The 19,683-nt window shown below is 49.5% G+C and overlaps 1 protein-coding gene across 1 annotated transcript; it reads right to left on the bottom strand.

Moving 5' to 3' along the window:
* Positions 1 to 864: 864 nt before the first annotated feature.
* Positions 865 to 14,183, bottom strand: OXTR (oxytocin receptor). The gene is made up of 2 exons (XM_065933248.1): positions 13,251 to 14,183; positions 865 to 5,556 (listed from the first exon to the last, which is right to left on the bottom strand). The coding sequence occupies exons 1-2, from the start codon at positions 14,176 to 14,178 to the stop codon at positions 5,309 to 5,311; spliced, it is 1,176 nt and encodes a 391-aa protein (XP_065789320.1). The 5' UTR covers positions 14,179 to 14,183; the 3' UTR covers positions 865 to 5,308.
* Between the last annotated feature and the right edge of the window lie 5,500 nt (positions 14,184 to 19,683).

The raw sequence follows: 19,683 nt of genomic DNA, 5'->3' as shown, positions 1-19,683 counted from the left end.
CTGTGGTTCCAGCCCACTGCTCTCTGGTCAAGGGCCCTGCACATTCTCAAGTGGACTCAAGAGTTCAGGCTCCTCCTGCTGAAAGGTTTAAAGCAAGCACCCCTTATATCCCCTCAAAGGGCCTGCTCCTCAGACATCTCTCACATTGTTGGGCCAACCATTTCAGACTTGGAGTCTTGGGTTACGCAGAGATTTTTGACCATCTTGGCATTTACTGTGACCTAACTTGACCCTGACTCCAATTTTTCAAGCTCACTCTCCTTCCTAAGGGCCAGACTATGGCAGGAGTTGTTCCTTCTGTGACCCCACCTGAAAAGTAGCAGTCAGGACAGCGCGCTAGGGGTATGATGAGAATGGGCCAGAGAAGGGGATGGCATTCCACTCTCATATACTACATCTGACTCATGAGGTATTCTTGTTTAAGACATAGGTTGTGATTCAGTAATGGAGACCAGGAATGACCACAAACCCATTTGCGATTCTGCAGGTAACTCCCACATCCCATTTGAAGAAAGATATGCCTTAAGCTTCCTTCAAGATGACAATCTAGACTCCCATAACTCCCAGAGTTAGATGGTGGGTGTGGTTACATCATACAAGAGGTTTGTGCATGGGTCTTAGAACGTCTTCCAACAGAACTCTGATAAATGAGAGAACCTGTGAACCAAGAGATTGGGTTCAGGTCCCTTGCTGCCCATCTCCCCGACCCCCACCCACTGACCTGTCACAGCCCAGATGCACCTGTGTCACAATCAGACAGATTATGCATATTCAAGGGAAGCCCAGCAAGGGAACTGAAGTCTGCAAGCCTCCAGATATGGTCACTGTTCTCAGGAGAAAGAAAGAGGGCAAAACAAAAAATGGAAAAATATGAATTTATTACGTGCACTTTTTATAGACCAACTACTGAAGCAGGCATCTCATCGTCGGGTACATCATTCCCCAACTGGCACAGACAGGAGATAGCATAGAAATTCACCAAGCAGAACAAAATCGAGGATTTACATTTTGCACTTAGGGGCATTTCACTGCAATTAAACACAAAAGGTTACACATTTTGAAACCAGGATCTTCTTAAGGCAGCCGCCAGCAGTCACATCCTGTAGAGCCATCCCCCAAGAAGACCAAATAGTGTGGCAGATTTTTTTTCGGCACGTAAAGAAAGAAGGCTCAGAGTCTTCAAGTGTTCGCATTTCTTTCAACATGAGAACAATGAAACATTCCAGAAGAAAATCTTTATGCTCCAATTTATTGGCACCTCCAGGTACCAAGAGGTGCATTAGGTTTGTAAACAGTCCTGAAACTGCAGGCAAAGATGGCTGGAGGACCTCAGGCATTGGGTCTGAAGGAAGATAGGGACAACCCAGTCTGAAGCAGAATTCCAGACCCCTAATTGCCTTCTTCCAGGCTTGGGTTGGGGAAGCAACAATCAATTGTGAAAATATTCTCCAGGAATATTGGGAGGGGTGCGTAGCCAGTGGTGCTGCTGAAATCAAACGTCACTGATCAGCTATAAAACAGGCTCTTGTGCCATAATGAGAACCAAAATTCCAACCACAGCTTCCACAGCAAGAAAATAAGGAAAGTGTCCCAGCTGGTTCTGATGCCCAAGAACCTTGCAGCTCCAGGGTTCTTGGCAAGGTTATGCCTGCAGTCAGAAAAATCACCTGAGTTGCGGTGTCTCCTTGATCCCCAGTGGCCTCTGGTGGCTGCCAGGATGGCAACTTCCCTAGCTGACAGCAGAGACGGGGGCATTTCCGGCCGGCGAGCAGAGAGGATCAAATGCTAACAGTCCCCGCCATCGCTGCATTTGCACCCAGGCTGCCCTGGTGTCCTTGAGGTGGGCACGGAGACCCCAAAGTGACATCTGGTTAGCTCCCCAAGCAGCCAAGACTGGCGGGTGTTGACACTAGGCACCTGTCACAGCAACACTGCACTGCCTGTGGGCTCAAAGTTGACACTGTCCTCTGTCTTCAGTGAGTACTAGAGATCTTGTCCTAAATGGTGGGGCTCTGAACACTGCCATTTCAGCACACGCTTCTCTTCTCCCTGAACATCAAGACCTGCTAGCCCATTCTACTGTGTGTGAGTGTGTTTGTGTGTGTATGTGTGTATACAGCGCAGTATAGAGTGAGAAAAGGAAAGTGGAGAGAGGAGAGCTGGGGCTTTAGGAAGAGCTCTTGTATCACAGTGAGTCCAAAAATACGTGCACAAAAAACCAAAAAAAGAGTGCCAGTGTGCCAATGAGCTGGCCAGTCCCAGTGGGAAAACCTCTGATCTACAACATCCTATACTGAATAGCAAAAGGTGCTTCCTGGACATGGTCACATGTGCTTCAAGGCTGAGAAGACATTTCACAACATGTTTACCAGGTATTATCACTGCTGGTACTTTTGGTCAAACCGAAAACACCATCTCTCACAGGAAAACAAAGAAAACTATGGATTTTTCTGAAATGATGAGTCACACAGAAACAAAAGCTCTGAGAAGTAAGAGATTCTAAGAAATTTATCCTTCAGGCTGGTTGCCTCTAAATTCAGTTGGTAAATATTTTTTAAGTATTAATGCAGTAGTTTTTAGCATATTCTCAAAATGTACACATCACTAATTCCAGAAAATCTTCACTACCCCTCAAAAAAGCCTGTAACTTAGTAGTCACTCCCCACCCACCCCAGTTCCTGGCCCCTAGTAACCACCATTCTGTAATGTGTCTCCACAGATTTGCCTGTTCTTGACATTTCATATAAATGGAATCATGCAGCATGTGACTTTTCTCAAGGTTTCTTTCACTTAATATGTTTCCCAGGTTCATCCATGTTGAAGCATATGCCAGTACTTCATTTTATTTTATAGTTGAATAATGTGCCATTGTATAGGTATACCACATTTATTTACCCATTGATCAGCTGATAGACATTTGGGTTATTTCCATTTTTGCCTCTTATAAATCACAGTGCTAAAAACATTTACATAAAAGTTTTCATGTATGTGTATGCTTTCATTTCTCTTGAGTAAAAACCAGGAGTAGCATTTCTGGCTCATATGGTAATTCTATGTTTAACTTTTTGAGGAACTGCCAAACTATTTTCCAAAGTGGCTGCACCATCTTACCTTCTCACAAGTGATGGAGGAGAGTTCCAATTTCGCTCCCACCTGTCATTGCCTATCTCTTTGATTAGAGCCATCTTAGTGGGTGTGCACCGCTATTTCATGGTGGTTTTGATTTGCATTTCCTTCATGAATAGGGATACTGAGAGTCTTTTCGTGTGCTTATGAGCCACTTATATCTTTTCTTTGTAGAAGATACAAAAATATGTTCACTCATTTGTTGATTAAATATGTTGCTTGTATTTTAAACTGGGTTATTTGGCATTTTACTGATAAAAAGAGTTCTTGATATATTCTAGACACGAGTACATGGCTTCCAAGTATCTTCTTCCATTCTGAGTTGTTTTGTCACTTTCTTGGTAGTACCCTCTGAAGCATAAAAGTTTTGTGCCCCATTGATGAGGTCCAATTTATCTATTCTTCTTTAGGCTTACATTTTGGGTATCGTATCTAAGAACCCATGGCCTAGTCCAAGGCCATAAAGATTCATCCCTGCTTACTTCTAAGTATAGTTATAGCTCTTATATTTAGGTTGATGCACTTTCAGCTAATTTTGTATGTAGTGTAAGGTAGGGATCCAACTGCATTCTTTTGCATGTGGATATCCAGCTGTCCTGGTACCATTTTCCAAAAAGACTACCTTTCCTATTGAATTCTCTTGCCACACTTGTCAAACAAGTGGCCATAAACACAAGGCCATTCCATTCCACTGGTTTATATGCCTCTTCTTTTGTCTATACCATACTCTTTTGATTACTGTAGCCTTATTGTAAGTTTTGACCTGGAAGTGTGAATGCACCAACTTTGTCCTTCTTTTTCAACTTTTATCTGGCTATTCTGGGTCCTGGCATTTCCATGTGAATTTCAGGATCAGCTTATCAATTTGCACAAGAAAGCTAGCTAGGATTTTGATAGGGATTACACTGAATCTGTATATAAACTTGAGGAGTATTTTCACCTTAACAATATTTAAATCTCTGATCCATAAACATAGGATGTCATCCCATTTATTTAAGCCTTCAATGTCTTTCAGCTGTACTTTGTAGTTTTCAGGATATGTCTTGCACTTCTTTCATTAAATTTATTCCTGTTCTATCTGATACTATTATAAACAGAATTATTTCTGAATTTTATTTTCACATTGTTCATTGGCAGGGTAAAGAGATGCAATTGATTTTTGTATTGACTTTGTATTCCACAACCCTGAATTCATATTAGTTATACTGGGTTTGTGTATGTGCATGTGTGCATGAATTCCTTAGAATTTTCTATATACAAAATTGCATCATCTGTAAGGAATTTTACTTCTTTTCCAATTTGGATGCCTTTTATTTCCTTTTTCTTTCCCAAATGCTTCTTAAGTATTAGCATATCAAACATTTTTAACCCAAGTTTTACTTGGCTGCCTGTGCCAGACAGTCTCCTAAGAGAATCCCCTGTTCCAGGGCCACCTTCAGACAAGCTGGTGCTCAAGGATGCTAGCACCAGTCCACTCCAAGGCAAAAGCACTTTGAGGCCAGGAGGATACTAGCACCACCACCAGCAAGGTCCTATTCCTCACCCCAAGCTCAGAACACCAGGCTTCTGTACCCATCTGGTCACCAATCTTACACTTACTACCTTTCTCAAGATCCCAGAATACAGTAAGTCCTCTACCCACAAACCTTCTAGTTGCAAACTTTCAAAGAGGCATGCCAGGCCCTGTATTCCAGGTGTACTTTTCAAGGTACTCTACTCTAAGACTGAAAATGTTTTACTTTCTGCATTTGTTTTATGTATGTATTAACTTGTGTGAAAAGTATTATAAACCTATTATAGTACAGTGCTATATAGCTGACTGTGTTAGTTGGGTACCTAGTCTAACTTTGTTAGACTTACTAACAAATTAGACTTACAAACGTGCTCTCAGAACAGAACTCATTCTTATGTAGGGGACTTACTTTTAAAGGAAGGCAGCAGTGGGGTCAGGGCAGGAGAAGTACCTATGGGAGCCTACAGAAGACCCGGGGCTTGGCTTGATGGTTGAGTCACCCTACCATCTTTCCCCGAGGGGGTTGCTTCCCCACCCAACTCCAGCTACCCAAAGTACAGAGGGGTACAAACTGAAAGGTACCTTATACACACATGTACACAGCCACCAAGAATCAGACTGTCGCTGCCACACAGTCCAAGCCAAGGAGGGCGGTCCTGGCCCCATCAGTCACACCGTGGATGACTGTGAGCATCTCCTCTGGCTGGAGCTGTGCTGGCTCAGGACAAAGGTGGTCGAGTTGCTCTTTTTGCTGATGCTCGTCTCCCCAGGCCGGCTGCCTTTCAGGCAGCGAAATGAGCAGCAGAGGAAGCGCTGCACAAGTTCTTGGAAGAGGTGGCCTGTGAAGAGCATGTAAATCCAGGGGTTGCAGCAGCTGTTGAGGCTGGCCAGGAGCATGGCGATGATGAAAACCGAGGCTGAAGGTGGAGAGGGGAAGAAAGGAGAACAAGGTATCACTGCCGGGGCGTGAAGCATCACCTCCTGAGAACAGGGACCGGGTGCTGTGTCACAAGACAGAGGACCACAGAGACCAAGCCTTCCTTCCTTCCACATCTGTGCTCTGAGCACATGCTCAGCCTGGCCCCAACGCCTCTTCCTGCTCAACCCAGCCCTGGAGTGTTCCTTGTCCCTTCTCCCATTCAAAGTTTACCTACCACAGGCTTCCATCCGCTTGGCCACCTGTTCATTCCTTACTGACCTCCCAAGTATCAACTGCCTCCCACTCAAGAGCATCCAAGCACACAGAGGTAGAAGCTGCCAGACCTAGCTTGCATGCTAGCCCTGCCAGCCACAAATACTTTAACTCCCCAAGAAACAGCTGTTTTCTCATCTCTAAATGATGATGACCAGAGTCCCCAAATCTCACAGGAACATGCAAGGGTGGAAGAGTAGTATCAGGCCACCTGACACTACAAGTGGCCAACGCACGGCAGTCGCAATCATGACCACGGGCCAGGGGGCCACCGGGGCTTGTTTAAGTCCATGCTGTTCTGGATGAGTGACCCAGCAGGGGAGGAGAAGGCTCCAGACTTATTCTGGCTGACTTACGAAGATGCTCTTATCCCAGGAATATCTGATCTTGCATGCAGATCTCAGAGGTAAGGTCTTTTGCTTTGCTCACACACAGCCAGGACACTCCAGCTGGAAACAGTGCTGTAAAATCACCCCCTCTGCTTTCTGCTCGCCTGCATTCTAGCTCCAAGTCCCAGGGCCACACCACTCTCCTGGTGGTGGCCTTCTACACTGAAATCCTCACTGTGTCAACTGTCTCCTTTCAAAATATAGCCACCCAGTGGGTTGCTGCAATCGGACACTGACTGAAAAGGTGACTGAGAGAGGGCTGCCCCAGTGGAGTCCAGCAGGCTGGCAGTGGATGCTGCAGTGGCCACTTGGGGCCCCGTGTTAGGACCCAGGCGCTCAGTCCAGAGCTGCCAGAGGATAGCAAGCAAGCACACAGCAGAGTTTGGGGGCACTGCTTTCAGCCAGAGGGTAACACCCTGTCCCAGGCAGCCCAGATCCAGTGCCTGCTTCATGCCAGGGCCCCCAGGCTGGCTCCTGTGTCTGCATGCCAGCTGCTCTGAAGGGTCAGCCCAGTTCCTAAGTTCCTGTGACTCTGGCCCCAGCTATGCTACAGCAGAGTGATGGGGAAGTCAGTGTGGACAAAAGGAAGGTGTGGAAATCAGAATCTACAGACTCATCCAAGAGAGGTGTGGTCAGCAGCCAGCACCTCCTGGGGGGTCAGGCCCATGGGGAGCCCCTTACAGAGGACCCAGACACAAACCTATGGGATCTGACTTCCCTTCATACCTATTCATTCTCTGAGCCACATCTAGTATCTGAACCTTAACAGTCTTATCTTGAAATGGAGGTGACACCCACTAGGACTTTGAGAAAACTGGAATAAAAAGAAATTGTGTGAAAGGGCATTGTGAATAGCAAAGTGCTTATTCAAGTAATTATATTATTTACAGATATGAAATGTGATCAACTGCAGAATTTTTTTATCGCTCCTGAGTTCAATTCAAGAAACTGTTCTTTGCCGTTTTTTCCATGACTTAAAAAAAAAAAAAAAAAAAAACTCAAAACCCAGAGCCATGAGATTGGATTACGTGACCCCAAAGGAACTCCAGATGGTCTGCTGTGGAAAACTTTACTCTGCCATAAGAAACGCAACAGGGAAGGGGGCTGCCGCCATGGGTGAGAAAGGGACTTCAGGGGCTCCACCAGGTGAGCTGGCTCTCATCCATGTCTTCTATTCCTCTCAGCAAAAGGAACACACGTCCCTCAAGGTCCAAGCCCTGAGGGCTTGCAAAACACTCTCTCTGGTCCTGTAGAGAAGGGGGGCTGAGTGGGAGGCATGAACCAGGGATCGGCCCTCACACCTGCCTGGCCTGAGCTCAGGCCATTTCTCAGGAAAGGGAGGGAGTGGGGGAGGAAGAAATCAGATGTCCATGCATCCTTCCCTGCTGTGTCTACTCAGTGCCAGCCACCCAATCAACTCTGCAGACCTGCCCTCAAGGGATTTACAAATCCAGGTGAGAAAGAGAGAAGCAAGACAGGGCTTCTAGTCAGTGGGGAGTGGCAGCACTGGCAGACGGGCGATGAGCCCAAGGCAGGGCACTAGGGGTAATCTTCAAGTGGGGGCTCCTACGTGCCAAGCAGAGGACTGAGCAGAAAGGGCCATGTGCCAACTGCAAATATCCCCTGCTGGGCATTTACCGCCCCCAGAAGACAGAGACCACGCTGAACTTCCATCCAGAACCATGACTCATGGAGGAGGTGGGTGGCCGAGGGCCATGCGAGGACAGGGTGTCGCAGTGGTCCACCCGCCCACCAGCCTGGCTTTACTCAAGCCTCACGAAGTCCCCTATGCGGACTTCCCGGTACTGCCCCCGCCTGTCACCATCACTGTCACCCTGGGCCCAAATTAGCCCGGAACAGCTGACGGGCAGCTGGCCATGGCCTCTCCTCTCTGGCTGCGTGGTCCCTGAGGCAACAAACACATGTCACTTACAATTCAAAGACCTATGGCTCAGTTGAATATGATCAAGCTCATCAACCTTCCTAAGTGGCTCTCACTCCAGAAACCACTCACTCAGTTCAAGGTCTTCCTTCCCCACCCCTACCCCATCCCATGGCTCCCAAATCAGGCATCTCTCATAAGGACTAAATCCCTTATCCCTACAGGAGCTATAGGAGAATTTGGGAATTGTGTACAGAGACCTTTTTTAAAAATGATTTCTGTATGTACATGTACAGAAAGATTGAATACTAATATGTATTCCAAGGCTCTGTCTTTGAAAAGACCACCATTTTACAACATTGGAATTGTAAAAGTCACAGGTGTATGATCTCACTATGTATAAGGTCAGGAAAAAGAGCTAAACTTGTGGACTACAGAGCTTTAAATAGTCTTCTGTGATGTCACTGCTCAAATCTGGGGACATGTGGGGCCTACCAGGAAGGACCTGAGAAATAACCATGTTCTAGAGGCAGAAGAGGTGAGGTTTCCTGCAAACCAAGAGCTCTTTCTTACCCTTTGGAGAATGACAGGACCCTGCCACCAACTTGGGCCACACATGCAAAGGCAAGCCACAAGTTTTGGGAACAGAGATAATACATTAAAGCCTCATTATTCAATGTGCAGTCAAAGGCCCTGCACGGGCATCACCTAGGAGTTTGTTAAAAATGCAGTCTCACGGGCCCCACCCAGATGTGCTGGATCAAAATCTGCATTTTAACAAGTTCTCCCACGTGATTCTGTGTACACAGTGAAGTCTGAGAAGTATCCCAATGATCTCATCAGGCAATGTGCATATGTTTCTTTGCATAGCCAGCTCCTACTCATCCTTCAAAACCCTTTTCAAATGTCGATTCCTGTATGATCCTGGTTTTTTTCCAGGGAGCTAGAATCAACGGATGTATCCTGGGGGCACTCACAGTACTTCTGACAAATGAACACAACTCTTCCAGCATCATCCCTTCATACTGTAGTGATTTCTGCTTATAATCTGTGGCTGAGGACTGTGTGACATCTGTGGCTCTGTCCTTGGCCAGTAGCAGAGGCTGGAAAATTGGAAATGTCCGATAAGGGACTAAGTTGAAGTGAAGCATGAAATTAGCAGACAGGAAGTCCTGATAAACAAGTCACCACCACCAGTATGCTGGAAAAGCAAAAAGATAATTTCTTAACTTGATGATGGGAGATGGGCCCCTAACAAGATGACTGAACGCAAATGCAATTCCCTCTGGGAAAAGTGAGTTCACACTCAAATACTAAGGTCAGGTGGGAATAAAGAGAAAGAAATAGAATGAGTAAGTGTGACCATCACAGTGTGAGGCCTGGACCGTGCAGGGCAGAGGCCCGTGGTACTGAACTATCTGTAAAGGGTGGGAGGTACCAGTATCCCAGCAGGGCACAGAGTGAGGTGCTGGCAGAGGCTGCCCCTCAGTGGCCTGGAATCAGAATCACAGGAACCAATAATCACCTGGTTACACCATTATGCCACCCACTCATCCGAAAGGGTCCCCTTGGGCTTCCAAAACTCAGAGCTAGAATCTCCCCCACCTTGCATCATACTGCCTCCTCCAGGGAAAACCTTAATTTTCCTTGACCTCTTAACACTCTTGTTCCCAGCAGTACTGGACTTGCCACCACTCAATGAAAATTGCAGTCCCTCTGTGAAAATGCACTCCTGAGCTCAACAATACACACTCCCTCAGCAGTATGGACGGACTCCATGACCTGACATACCTTGAAATTCTCCTCTTTGTAAAGCACTGACGGTGTACTTACTGCATGCCAGGCCCTGTGCCACCAACACCTTCTACCCTCCCCACAACCTAAAGCCTAATCTTAACCCCAGCAAACAGCCCCAGGCAGGCTGAGTCAACCATTCAGGGTGACTGCTGCTCATTTTACAGATGGGGAAATACAACCAGGCCTCCTGTGCATTTCAACCTTCATCCTGGCAAAATACCCTGGCAGATATTTGATTACCCCCAGTGTGGGGAGGGGGGCTCATTTCCTCACTGAGTAGCCAATTCTATGGCCAGAGGTCTGTATAGAGTCTTATTTATCTTCAGTTCAACTCCACACACCCATCCCTGCCCCATCTTATGCACCTTCCTCCTCCCATAACCCACATATTTGTTCAACTAGCATTGGTTGCCCGGTGGGTGGCCAGCCTCATGCTAGGCGCTGAGCACACACCAGAGAACAGGACGGGTGGTGTTTCCCCTGTGATAAGGCTCACAGACCACCTCTCTGGCTTTTAACAAGCTTCTCCACATACCAACCTTCCTGGACACACTACCTACTGTCCAGCAGACTCTGCCACCACCCCAGCCCCTACACCCAGGCTCTTGAGAGAGAAATGTCTATTTCCTCTGATTGCTGAGATTCTCAAAGTCAATCCCAAGAATGAAAACACAACTTTTAACAACCAGAATGGGGGGAAGGAAGAAGAATGACATTGACCATGTGGTCCCCAGGTGCCATGGGTCACACTATGTCATCCTCATACAGCCCCATGAGTAGACCTGCTATCCTCCTAACAGAGGAGGAAGTTGAGGCTCAGAAAGGGGAAATCATCAGCTCAAGGACACACAAGAGAAGTGGAAGGGTGGGCTCCAAACACAGGCCAACTCCTGCTCCACCAGCTGTTACCCTGCACTGAGACCTGGGGACTACAGTGCCTGCCTGCTGTCTTGACCAACTGGATACATCCATCTGTCTTCATCTCCTCCCAGAGAAGCACCTTCTAGTCAGAGTCCTTGTTACTACCAGCAAAGCAAGTTTCATGGAGTTCAAGGGGAAAGGCTGGTGCCAAATCTTTTGGCTGTGCAATTTGATCCTGAAGGTTCCATCCGGGGCTTGTCCAAACCTGCCAGGGATGTCTGGTCCCATCCCTCCTTCTGGAGAGTTCCAGACTCACCGAAGCAGGGTCCCAATAGCATGTGGCTACTGGGTGGAACCCTGGTAGCTCAGACAGTAAAGTGTCTGCCTACAATGCGGGAGACACGGGTTTGATCCTTGGGTCGGGAAGATCCCCTGGAGAAGGAAATGGCAACCCACTCCAGTATTCTTGCCTGGAAAATCCCATGGACTGAGGATCCTGGTGGGCTACAGTCCATGGGGTTGCAAAGAGTTGGACACGACTGTGGCTTCACTTCACTTCATTGGGCAGAAAGGGGGGGCGGCGCTCATTAAATTATCACAACCCTCCTCTTGCTTTTTTCTCCTCTATTTTCTCCTCTGAACAATGAAAATACTGAAATTGAGAGTTTTCCTCTTTGCCTTGGCTCCAATGAAAAGGCAGCCTCTTGTGCAGCCGCTCCCCCCCCCCCCCCCCACACACACACACAGGGGCTTTATTACGCTATTATTATATGTCTATCCTGTTTTCCCCTTTCTTCCCATTTTCCCATGTCTATTTTATCATGTCTGGGACCTGAATCCTTGAGCCCCCTCCCCAAGTTATTTTTCGAACAAGGTGAGCTCTACACCAATAAAGGCAGAGCTTGGTGAGAGTGAAGGTTTAGGCGGGGAGAGATGGAAGAAGAGCAGCTGGGTTTCCAGGGACCGGCAGGGGGAGCGAAACCTCAGGACAGGGCTCTGTGGGGGCCACAAGGCCAGCTGACAAGCCACATGGGATTTCTCCAGCTGCTGTTAGTCCCTGACCTGTGAGCAAAGCAACGTCAGCGAGCTGAATGATGATTCAGCTTCCACGGATTCGCTGCTCTGTTGGAGACTGCTGGAAGCAGTAGTGACTCTATCCAGAAATGGGATGAGTTTGCTTTCTCACGCACAAAACGGCTGAAAGAAAGCCCCTCAGTCTTTTCTTACAAGCCACTGAGCCGCCGGCATTCCAGTGCATTGAAATTACCTTCCAACCAAAAGGTGTAAGTCATTCACCACCACAGAGCACCCTCCTGCTGTTTGCAAATGAGCTACAGGAACTGTCTGTGATGAAGGCTGAAGGCACAAAGCTTCGGCCACAAGCCAGCGCCCCAGGTGCTCTGCTCCCTTGGATCCCTCCTCAAAGCATCCCACCCTACCTTCTCCTCCCTGTTTCCCCAGCCACCCTCAGTTCTGACCCTCCTGTCCTCCAGTTTGGAGAGCCCGCGTTCCCAGCCTACCAAAATCACCTGGGTTCCCAAGACAAATGGGAAAGTTTTCGGCCGGTTCTCTCTCTTCCCTGCTTGCCCCCACCCCTCAGCAGAAGCACTGTCTGAGTTCCTGGGCACTGAGAGCGCCGCCCCCGTAGTACTCACCTCTCCACCTCGCGGCTGGGGAGAGGGCGAGGGGCGCAACTCGCCTCCTCCACTCTGCAAGGGATTCCCAGACTAGTCTCTGCCCCCTGACGACGCCCTGCCCCACACCTTCTTGGGCTCAGTTGGAAGAATCCAAGCGCCCATCTCCCGCTGCTCTGATCCAAACCAGGTCTCCCAGGTTCACGCTGACTTGAACTTAAAAGTGAAGTTCAAGGTAAAGTGAACTTGACGTCGCAGGAGCTTGGGCTTGGGTCAGAAAGTCACCTCTCCGCATCGCTCACCAGGTGGAAAAGGCAAGTCATTGGCAGCTCAATTTCCTGGTCCATAATAGTGAATCAAATACCCCATATGTGGCCTAAAAACTGTGGTAGGGATTTTATGTGCATTTTCTCATTTCATTTCCCTACTGTTGAAGAGGGGGCTTCCCTGGTAACTCAGTGATAAAGAATCTAGCTGCTAATGCAGAAGACTCCGGTTGGATCCCTGAGTTGGGAAGATCCCCCAGAAAAAGAAATGGCAACCCACTCCAGTATTCTTACCTGGGAAGTCCCTTGGGCAGGGGAGCCCGGTGGGCTACAATCCATGGGGTCGCAAAAGAGTCGGACACTGGTTAGCAACTAAACAACTGCAGGGAAAACCTGGTTATCATCTTTGCTATTTTACAGAGAGGGAAGTGAAGGCTCAGGAAAGTTTTTGCCCCAAATCACGTGGCCAGCAGATGACGGGGCCAAGGCTCAGAACAATCCACGAAGCCCCACAAACCCTGGACAGGGACAGCAGGACCAGGGCCCCGCCCCATGGCGCTCCCTCCTCCCGGTGTTTCTGCCCGCGCTACCTTCCTTGGGCGCATCGGTATCCCATACACTCCACATCTGCACGTAAAAGAACGGCGTCCAGCACACGATGAAGGCCAGCACGATGATGAAGGTCATCTTGACCGTGCGGATCTTGGCCTTAGAGATGAGCTTGACGTTGCTGACGCGGGTCAGAGCCGCGCGCCCCTCGCAGTCTGCTGCCGCGCCCTCAGCCCCAGCGGCAGTCTCGGCCGCCGCCGCCGCCGTCTTGAGCCGTAAGTTCTGCCAGATCTTGAAGCTGATGAGGCCGTAGCAGGCGGCAAGCACGATGACAGGCACAACGTAGACGGCGAGCGTGATCCACGTGATGTAGGCCTTGGGCCCCCAGGGCTGGATGAAAACGGCCCAGCAGTCGAAGACGCCGTCCGCCACCTCGCGCAGCGAGAAGATGTGCACCTGCGGCGTGCTGGCCACCAGGCAGCCGAGCCATGTGGCGAGTACCGCCAAGCGGTCGGTGCGGCGGCGCAGCGAGCGCAGCGGCTGGCAGATGGCCAGGCAGCGGTCAAGCGACATGAGCAACAGCAGGTAGGTGGACGCGAACATGCCCACCACCTGCAAGTACTTGACGAGGCGGCACAGCAGGTCGGGCCCGTAGAAGCGGAACGTGATGTCCCACAGAAGCTGCGGCAGCACCTGGAACACCGCCACCACCAGGTCGGCTATGCTCAGGTGCTTCATGAAGAAGAAGAGGCGCGAGTGCTTGTGGCGCGTGGTGCGCAGCGCCAGCAGCACGCACGCGTTGCCGCTCAGCGCCAGGAACAGGATGAGGCCCAGCACGGCCACTTCCACCCGCGCCAGGGCCTCGTTGCGCTGTGGCGGCCCGGCGGTGCGGTTGCCCTCGGTTCCCGGCGGCGCCACGCTCCAGCTGACCACCTCAGCGATCCAGTTTGGATCAAACGCACCCTCCATGACCGTGGCCACTGCGGTGCGCCCCGGCCTTTGAGCCCTTTAAGGCGCGGCGTGCGGGGCGGGGCCCGACGCGCAGTCCCGGCGTGCCTGGGGGCGTGGTGGGGGCTCCTGGGTTCCCCTCCCTGAGACTCCGCGGACCGATCTGCTGGGTCGGACTCTGAAACAAACCCCGAGGGCCGTGAGAAGACCGTGCGTTTCTCTCCCGACGCAGGTATGCCTCAGCTGTCCCCTTCCCAGGAACCCCAAATCATCTAGGACTAGGGACACCACCGCCGGCCCTGGGGCTGCTGGGCGGCCGTCCTAGAAATTCCCGTTTGAGATACTTCTGAGACACTGGAAAAGAGCGGGAATCTACCGGACCCGCAGTTCCTTAAGATAGTCGCTTCCACTGAAGGAGAGGGAGGAACATAACCAGTTTCCTCCCGGACTGGGGCTTCTAAGCCAGCCACCTCCGCTAGGAATCCCCCAACTAGTTACTCCCCAGAACCCACAGGACAGCCTCCTCTCCTAGTAAACCCCACTCCGGATGCTCCCTCCGATCACCACCGCCCCCCTACCCCGCTCTCAAACAGTCACTTGCCTGGGAAACCCTGCTCAAGATCATCCCTCTCGAACCCCGTTTCTAAAATGCTTAGCCACCCACCCCTGACTTTCCACAACAGCCGCTTCTTTGCCTCCATCCTGGAGGCACTCCTGACTCAGTATATCCAGGACGCCTAACCTCTATTTTCTGTACCCCTGACACCTCTCGGGGGAGATCCTCCCCAGCCCAGCATCCTCGAAGGTTCGGGAATTCAACAGGCGTCTTGGCCCCCGACAGCCAAGGGATCTCCGTCGAGATCTTGAGCAGGTACTTTACAATCTCTCAGTGTACCGGCGGCGCCTCCAGAAACTAGGATCTCAAAGCACTCCAGCATCTCCTCTCGGGTCCCAGTGGCTCCACCAGCGCCAAACATCCTGTCCACTCATGCGCTGGATCCAGCTACCTGAACCGAGTCGTAGGGACAAACTAAAGTTGGTTCCCTGGGAAAGTTGCACCGCCACGGATGATTCCAAAGAAGCGTCCGCTCTCTGGCGCAGGTTGAAGTGGCTGCTGCCAGTACCGTCTGATAGGATGCTGAGGGCTCGCTGTAACTTGGTGTGGAATCACCTCGCCTGCAGCCCTGACTGGTCGCTGGCAAGGGACTAAAGGCGATCAAGGAGCCCTGCCGAGGCTCTGCGCGCGGACGGCGTTAGGATGCGGCGCTGCCTGCCGGTGGCCAGCTTTTCCGCAGCGTGTAACGTGGGCTGTATAGATCCCACATAGATCCGCTAGGAGGCGCGGAAGGCAGGTCTTGCCGGTTCCCGCAAAGCGGTGTAATCTTGCCCAGCGTTGCCCCAGCGCGGTAACAAACAGGCTTATTTCACAGTGACTTAAAGCAGCAAGAGGGAAGAAGCTCGTAAATAATATGCTTGGTTTCTTCCTTTCTTGGTTTAGAAGCTCCTGACTCTCAGGCAAATGGGAGGCTTAGATACCAGTGTTTCCCTGTTGAATTGACAGTGATGAAATTACAAAAGCATTTAACCTGTATTTCCCAATCATCAGGTCAATTTCAGGGCTTCTTCCCCTCCTACTGTTCCAGGGAGCTTGATGTAGTGGATTTAGCAGTGGATTCATGCTTTGGAATACTTTTGCTCCTATTTCCATTCATGAGGAATGAGATACTTTCTGTTCCAATCAGCACTAGGAGAGGTCTTTCTTCACTTAGTTTTAGGGGAAGACCTCAAGGCCAAAAAAAAAAAAAAAAAAAAAATCTTCATTTTAAAAGGACTCTGCTTGTCTATGGCCCAAGCCATTACTGCTTCTTTGCTATGCTTCAGTGTTAAAACCCTAAAAGATGTCAAAGTAATATGAAATTTTAATATGAAATTTTGACTCCTAGCTCTCTTTCTATTCTAAAATCATTTTTTAAAATAATTTAAATTGGCTGAGAAAAAAATGGCAGAAAGAAAAGAGGGTTCAAAAGTGGACATGGTTCTTAAAGTATCATTAAATGCATCTCTTCCTGACATTTCACTTACCCCTTTTTAAATTATGTGGCTAAAATAGTGTTAGTCAAGGATGGGTATAGCCCTGTGCCAAGACACACTAGGGGTGGACCATTGCTGCTGCTAGATTCTGGGCTTTACCACCTACGACCTGTGTGGCCAAGTCATGGAGCCCGAGACTCAGTTTCTCTGGGGGCTGACCTCGTGGGGCTGTGAAGAAGTAAGACTTCACTCAGGTGAGGTGTGCTCTGCAAACAGTTAAGTACATCTGACACTGTCTTCTTACACTGACAATCCTCACCCCAGGACCATCCTATGAAAACATGTTCTCATCCAATCAACCTCCATCTTACTTATCTTCCTGGTTTGAACTAAGTTATCTTTTCAATTAAGACCAACAGAGTGTGTGTGTACATGAGAGAGAGAGAGAGAGAGAGAGAGAGAGAGACTGTACCATGCAAGGACCTCTGAGTTAGGCCCTCTGAACCCGCACTGGCGTGATAAGAATCTGAGATCTTTACCTGTTCGGGGAAGCCCTCCCTGACCACCTCAGCCACTGAGAATTCCCCACTTTCTGACGCTCTGATGCCTGACTGCAGATTCACCTACAATATGAATGTGTCGAGTCTCCCCAGTGCAGTGTAGTGCCTAGAACACGTCTCGCAGGTCACGGTCCTTTACATAATTACCATTATGTTTCCTGTCATGCATACCTATCAATAGCAATGTGTTGAGAGAATGACACTGGATTACCCAAAAACACCCCTCTGCAAATTAACCACTAGGTTCAGTCTTTTGCTTCCCAGAATAATCTTTCTGAGGAAATCTGGCTAAAAGAGGACTCTTTGTGAGAAAACATACTATTCGGATATGTCGCTATTTTTCCTGAGAGGGAGGAGCGATGGCAGAGATAAAGCATGATGCTTCCAATTCCACAAACATGTCCACTGACCGTGGCTGTGACAATACAACTTCCTATTAAGGAACTACTATCAACACACACATTCTCCACTTGCAGACACCACTGGCCTATGTTAAGGCATGACCAGAGAGAAAAAGCCTTCTAAGGGGGAAACAGAGCTTGGAATAAAAGCAGGTTGTTCTTCTGTTTTCTTTTTTTAAAGCAGGTTATTCTTAGGCAGAAGAAAAGGTTTATTGAGAATCAGGAGCTCTGGAATGTGTGACTGTTTGAAGAGGTAGGGCCTAGAGGAGGGAAGTCATTTAAACGTGGGGGTTATCTTCACAGCAACTGAATGAACAAATGGGGTTTCCCTGATGACTACTGAGGAGGAAACTGAGATTCAGAGAGGAGGAGGGGCTTGCCCAAGGCCCCATAGCTGGTGAAAGAAGGCCAGCGTGGCTGGAGTGAAGCATGAGGCAGATCTAGAGAGGTGGCAGGCACTAGACCCCCAGCCTGGTCGACTTGGGTCTTACCTGAGGGAGAGATGTGACCAGTGACAGGGCAAGGGGCTGGCTTGGGGGTCAGGTAGGAAACTGCAAGGGGCTAAGAGAGGTGACTTGAGATAGTCTCTGGGATCACTGGAGAGTCAGCCTAGATTCATTCAGGGCACACAAAGAAAGCAAAGTTCTTCTCCCATCTACCCTCCACCCCCCCACTCCCTCCCCTCCACCCACCACCACCTCATTTCTATCAGTTCATCTCTGCTGGGATGAAAGAACCTAAGGGGAATTCCAGTGACCCGACAGCTCCAAAACAAAACTTGCCCTAAACCTCCACCAATTCCAACAGCCCACTTGTTTTCATTTTTAATTAAAAAAAAAAAAGAAAAAAAAAGGACGTTTCTTTCCAGAGGGGGCCCTTATTGAAGTTTACCTCTCCTGCTGGGCTGCTGAATGCACTGTGGCTGGCCGAGCAGACTCTGTGCTCTTTCTGGCACAAACATTCACTCAGTAAATATCTTCTAAGCACCTACTGTGTGCCCAACAGAGTGACCGAGGATCACAGCACCGAGTTTGGAGTTGAAGTCCACCAACCAGCGCTCCTGAGATGGGCAAAAGTCAAGACAAGCAGAAGGACCAGGATCTCAACTGCACCAGGGATGCAGAGTCCTGTATGACCAAGGGCAAGTCCTCACTCCTCCAGAGCCCTGGTTTCTTCTCCTAAAAATTAGGGCGTTGGAAAGTCTCTAAGATCCCTCACAGTTCTCACTATCATTCTCTAAGTCTAGTGAGCAAACACACAATGGCACAGGGAGCACACAGACTGATGAAGCATCCCCAGTGCCCCCGAGGCCTGGGGCACTCAGTAGGTGCTCAGTCAACACTAGCAGAAGGATCGAGCACTGGGCACTCAGTAGGTGCTCTGAGTACCTACTGGACCTAAAAGACCGAGAAGGCCTGGGGCACTCAGTAGGTGCTCAGTCAACACTAGCAGAAGGATCGAGCACTGGGCACTCAGTAGGTGCTCTGAGTACCTACTGGACCTAAAAGACCGAGAAGGCCTGGGGCACTCAGTAGGTGCTCAGTCAACACTAGCAGAAGGATCGAGCACTGGGCACTCAGTAGGTGCTCTGAGTACCTACTGGACCTAAAAGACCGAGAAGGCCTGGGGCACTCAGTAGGTGCTCAGTCAACACTAGCAGAAGGACTGAGCCTCAGAAGTCACAGTGCATCCCTCTGCCACATTCTGCTCCATGAGGCAGTCATGAAGTCCCCCCAGGTGCAGGAGGAGGAGGAACAGAGTCTGTCTTTTGCAGGGAAGAGTCACACAGGCACGTGGGACTAAAAGTACTGTTGTACCTTTAGGGGAAAAATACACAATCCCACTGTGTCAGAAAGCTTCAGAAAGCTTCAATGAAAGAGCTGGAATGATGCCTGCTACATGGCAAGTATCCAAGAAACAGGAATTAGGATGTGGCCACTGCCTACAAGAATGCCCAGTTGTCCAGAGACCACAGATCAGGAACCAGTGGCCTGGTCCAGAGGGACGAGCTGGAATTTGTCCTCTAAACCCCAAGCCACAGGGCTCAAGGTTCACTTCACTATCCCCCAATCTGAGTGAACCAGGGGCCTACAACAGGAAAGCCACATTTGTGAGAGTTCCCCCACATGCCCCCTCACATCCAATACACCCCAATATTATTGCCCAAGGTCCCAGATTACGAGCCAAGGGTGTTGGTCCTAAAGAAACCACATATCCTAAATAAGACAGACTAAGCACATGGCTCAGAAATGAGAACAGAAATGTCTGCAAGCTGTAGAGCCAGTGGAGACACATGCAGCTTCTGAAAACAGAGGCTCAGATGTCCTCCAGACCAGCAAAACAGTCCCTGGCAAGCCAGGTGCTTCCAACCCACTCTGGGGCCTGCACAGCCCAGCCCGGGGCCAAGCTGTCACTGGGGTCTGTTTTCTCTTTACAGACCCCCCTTGGCTTCACCAGAGAAGACCAGGTCACAGAAATGTCAGTCAAAAGTAGCCACAAATATCACTGCTCCCAGAAGTGGTTTTGCTGCTGCT

The sequence above is a fragment of the Muntiacus reevesi genome, chromosome 4, assembly GCF_963930625.1.
Source record: "Muntiacus reevesi chromosome 4, mMunRee1.1, whole genome shotgun sequence".
NCBI classification, from domain to species: Eukaryota; Metazoa; Chordata; class Mammalia; order Artiodactyla; family Cervidae; genus Muntiacus; species Muntiacus reevesi.
This window is presented reverse-complemented; position numbering and strand designations above follow the sequence as displayed.

Coding starts and splice junctions, on each gene's coding strand:
- OXTR (XM_065933248.1), bottom strand. CDS start 14,178: ATGGAGGGTGCGTTTGATCCAAACTGGATCGCTGAGGTGGTCAGCTGG. Junction 5,557..13,250: donor TACCGATGCGCCCAAGGAAG/GTAGCGCGGGCA, acceptor CTCCACCTTCAG/CCTCGGTTTTCATCATCGCC.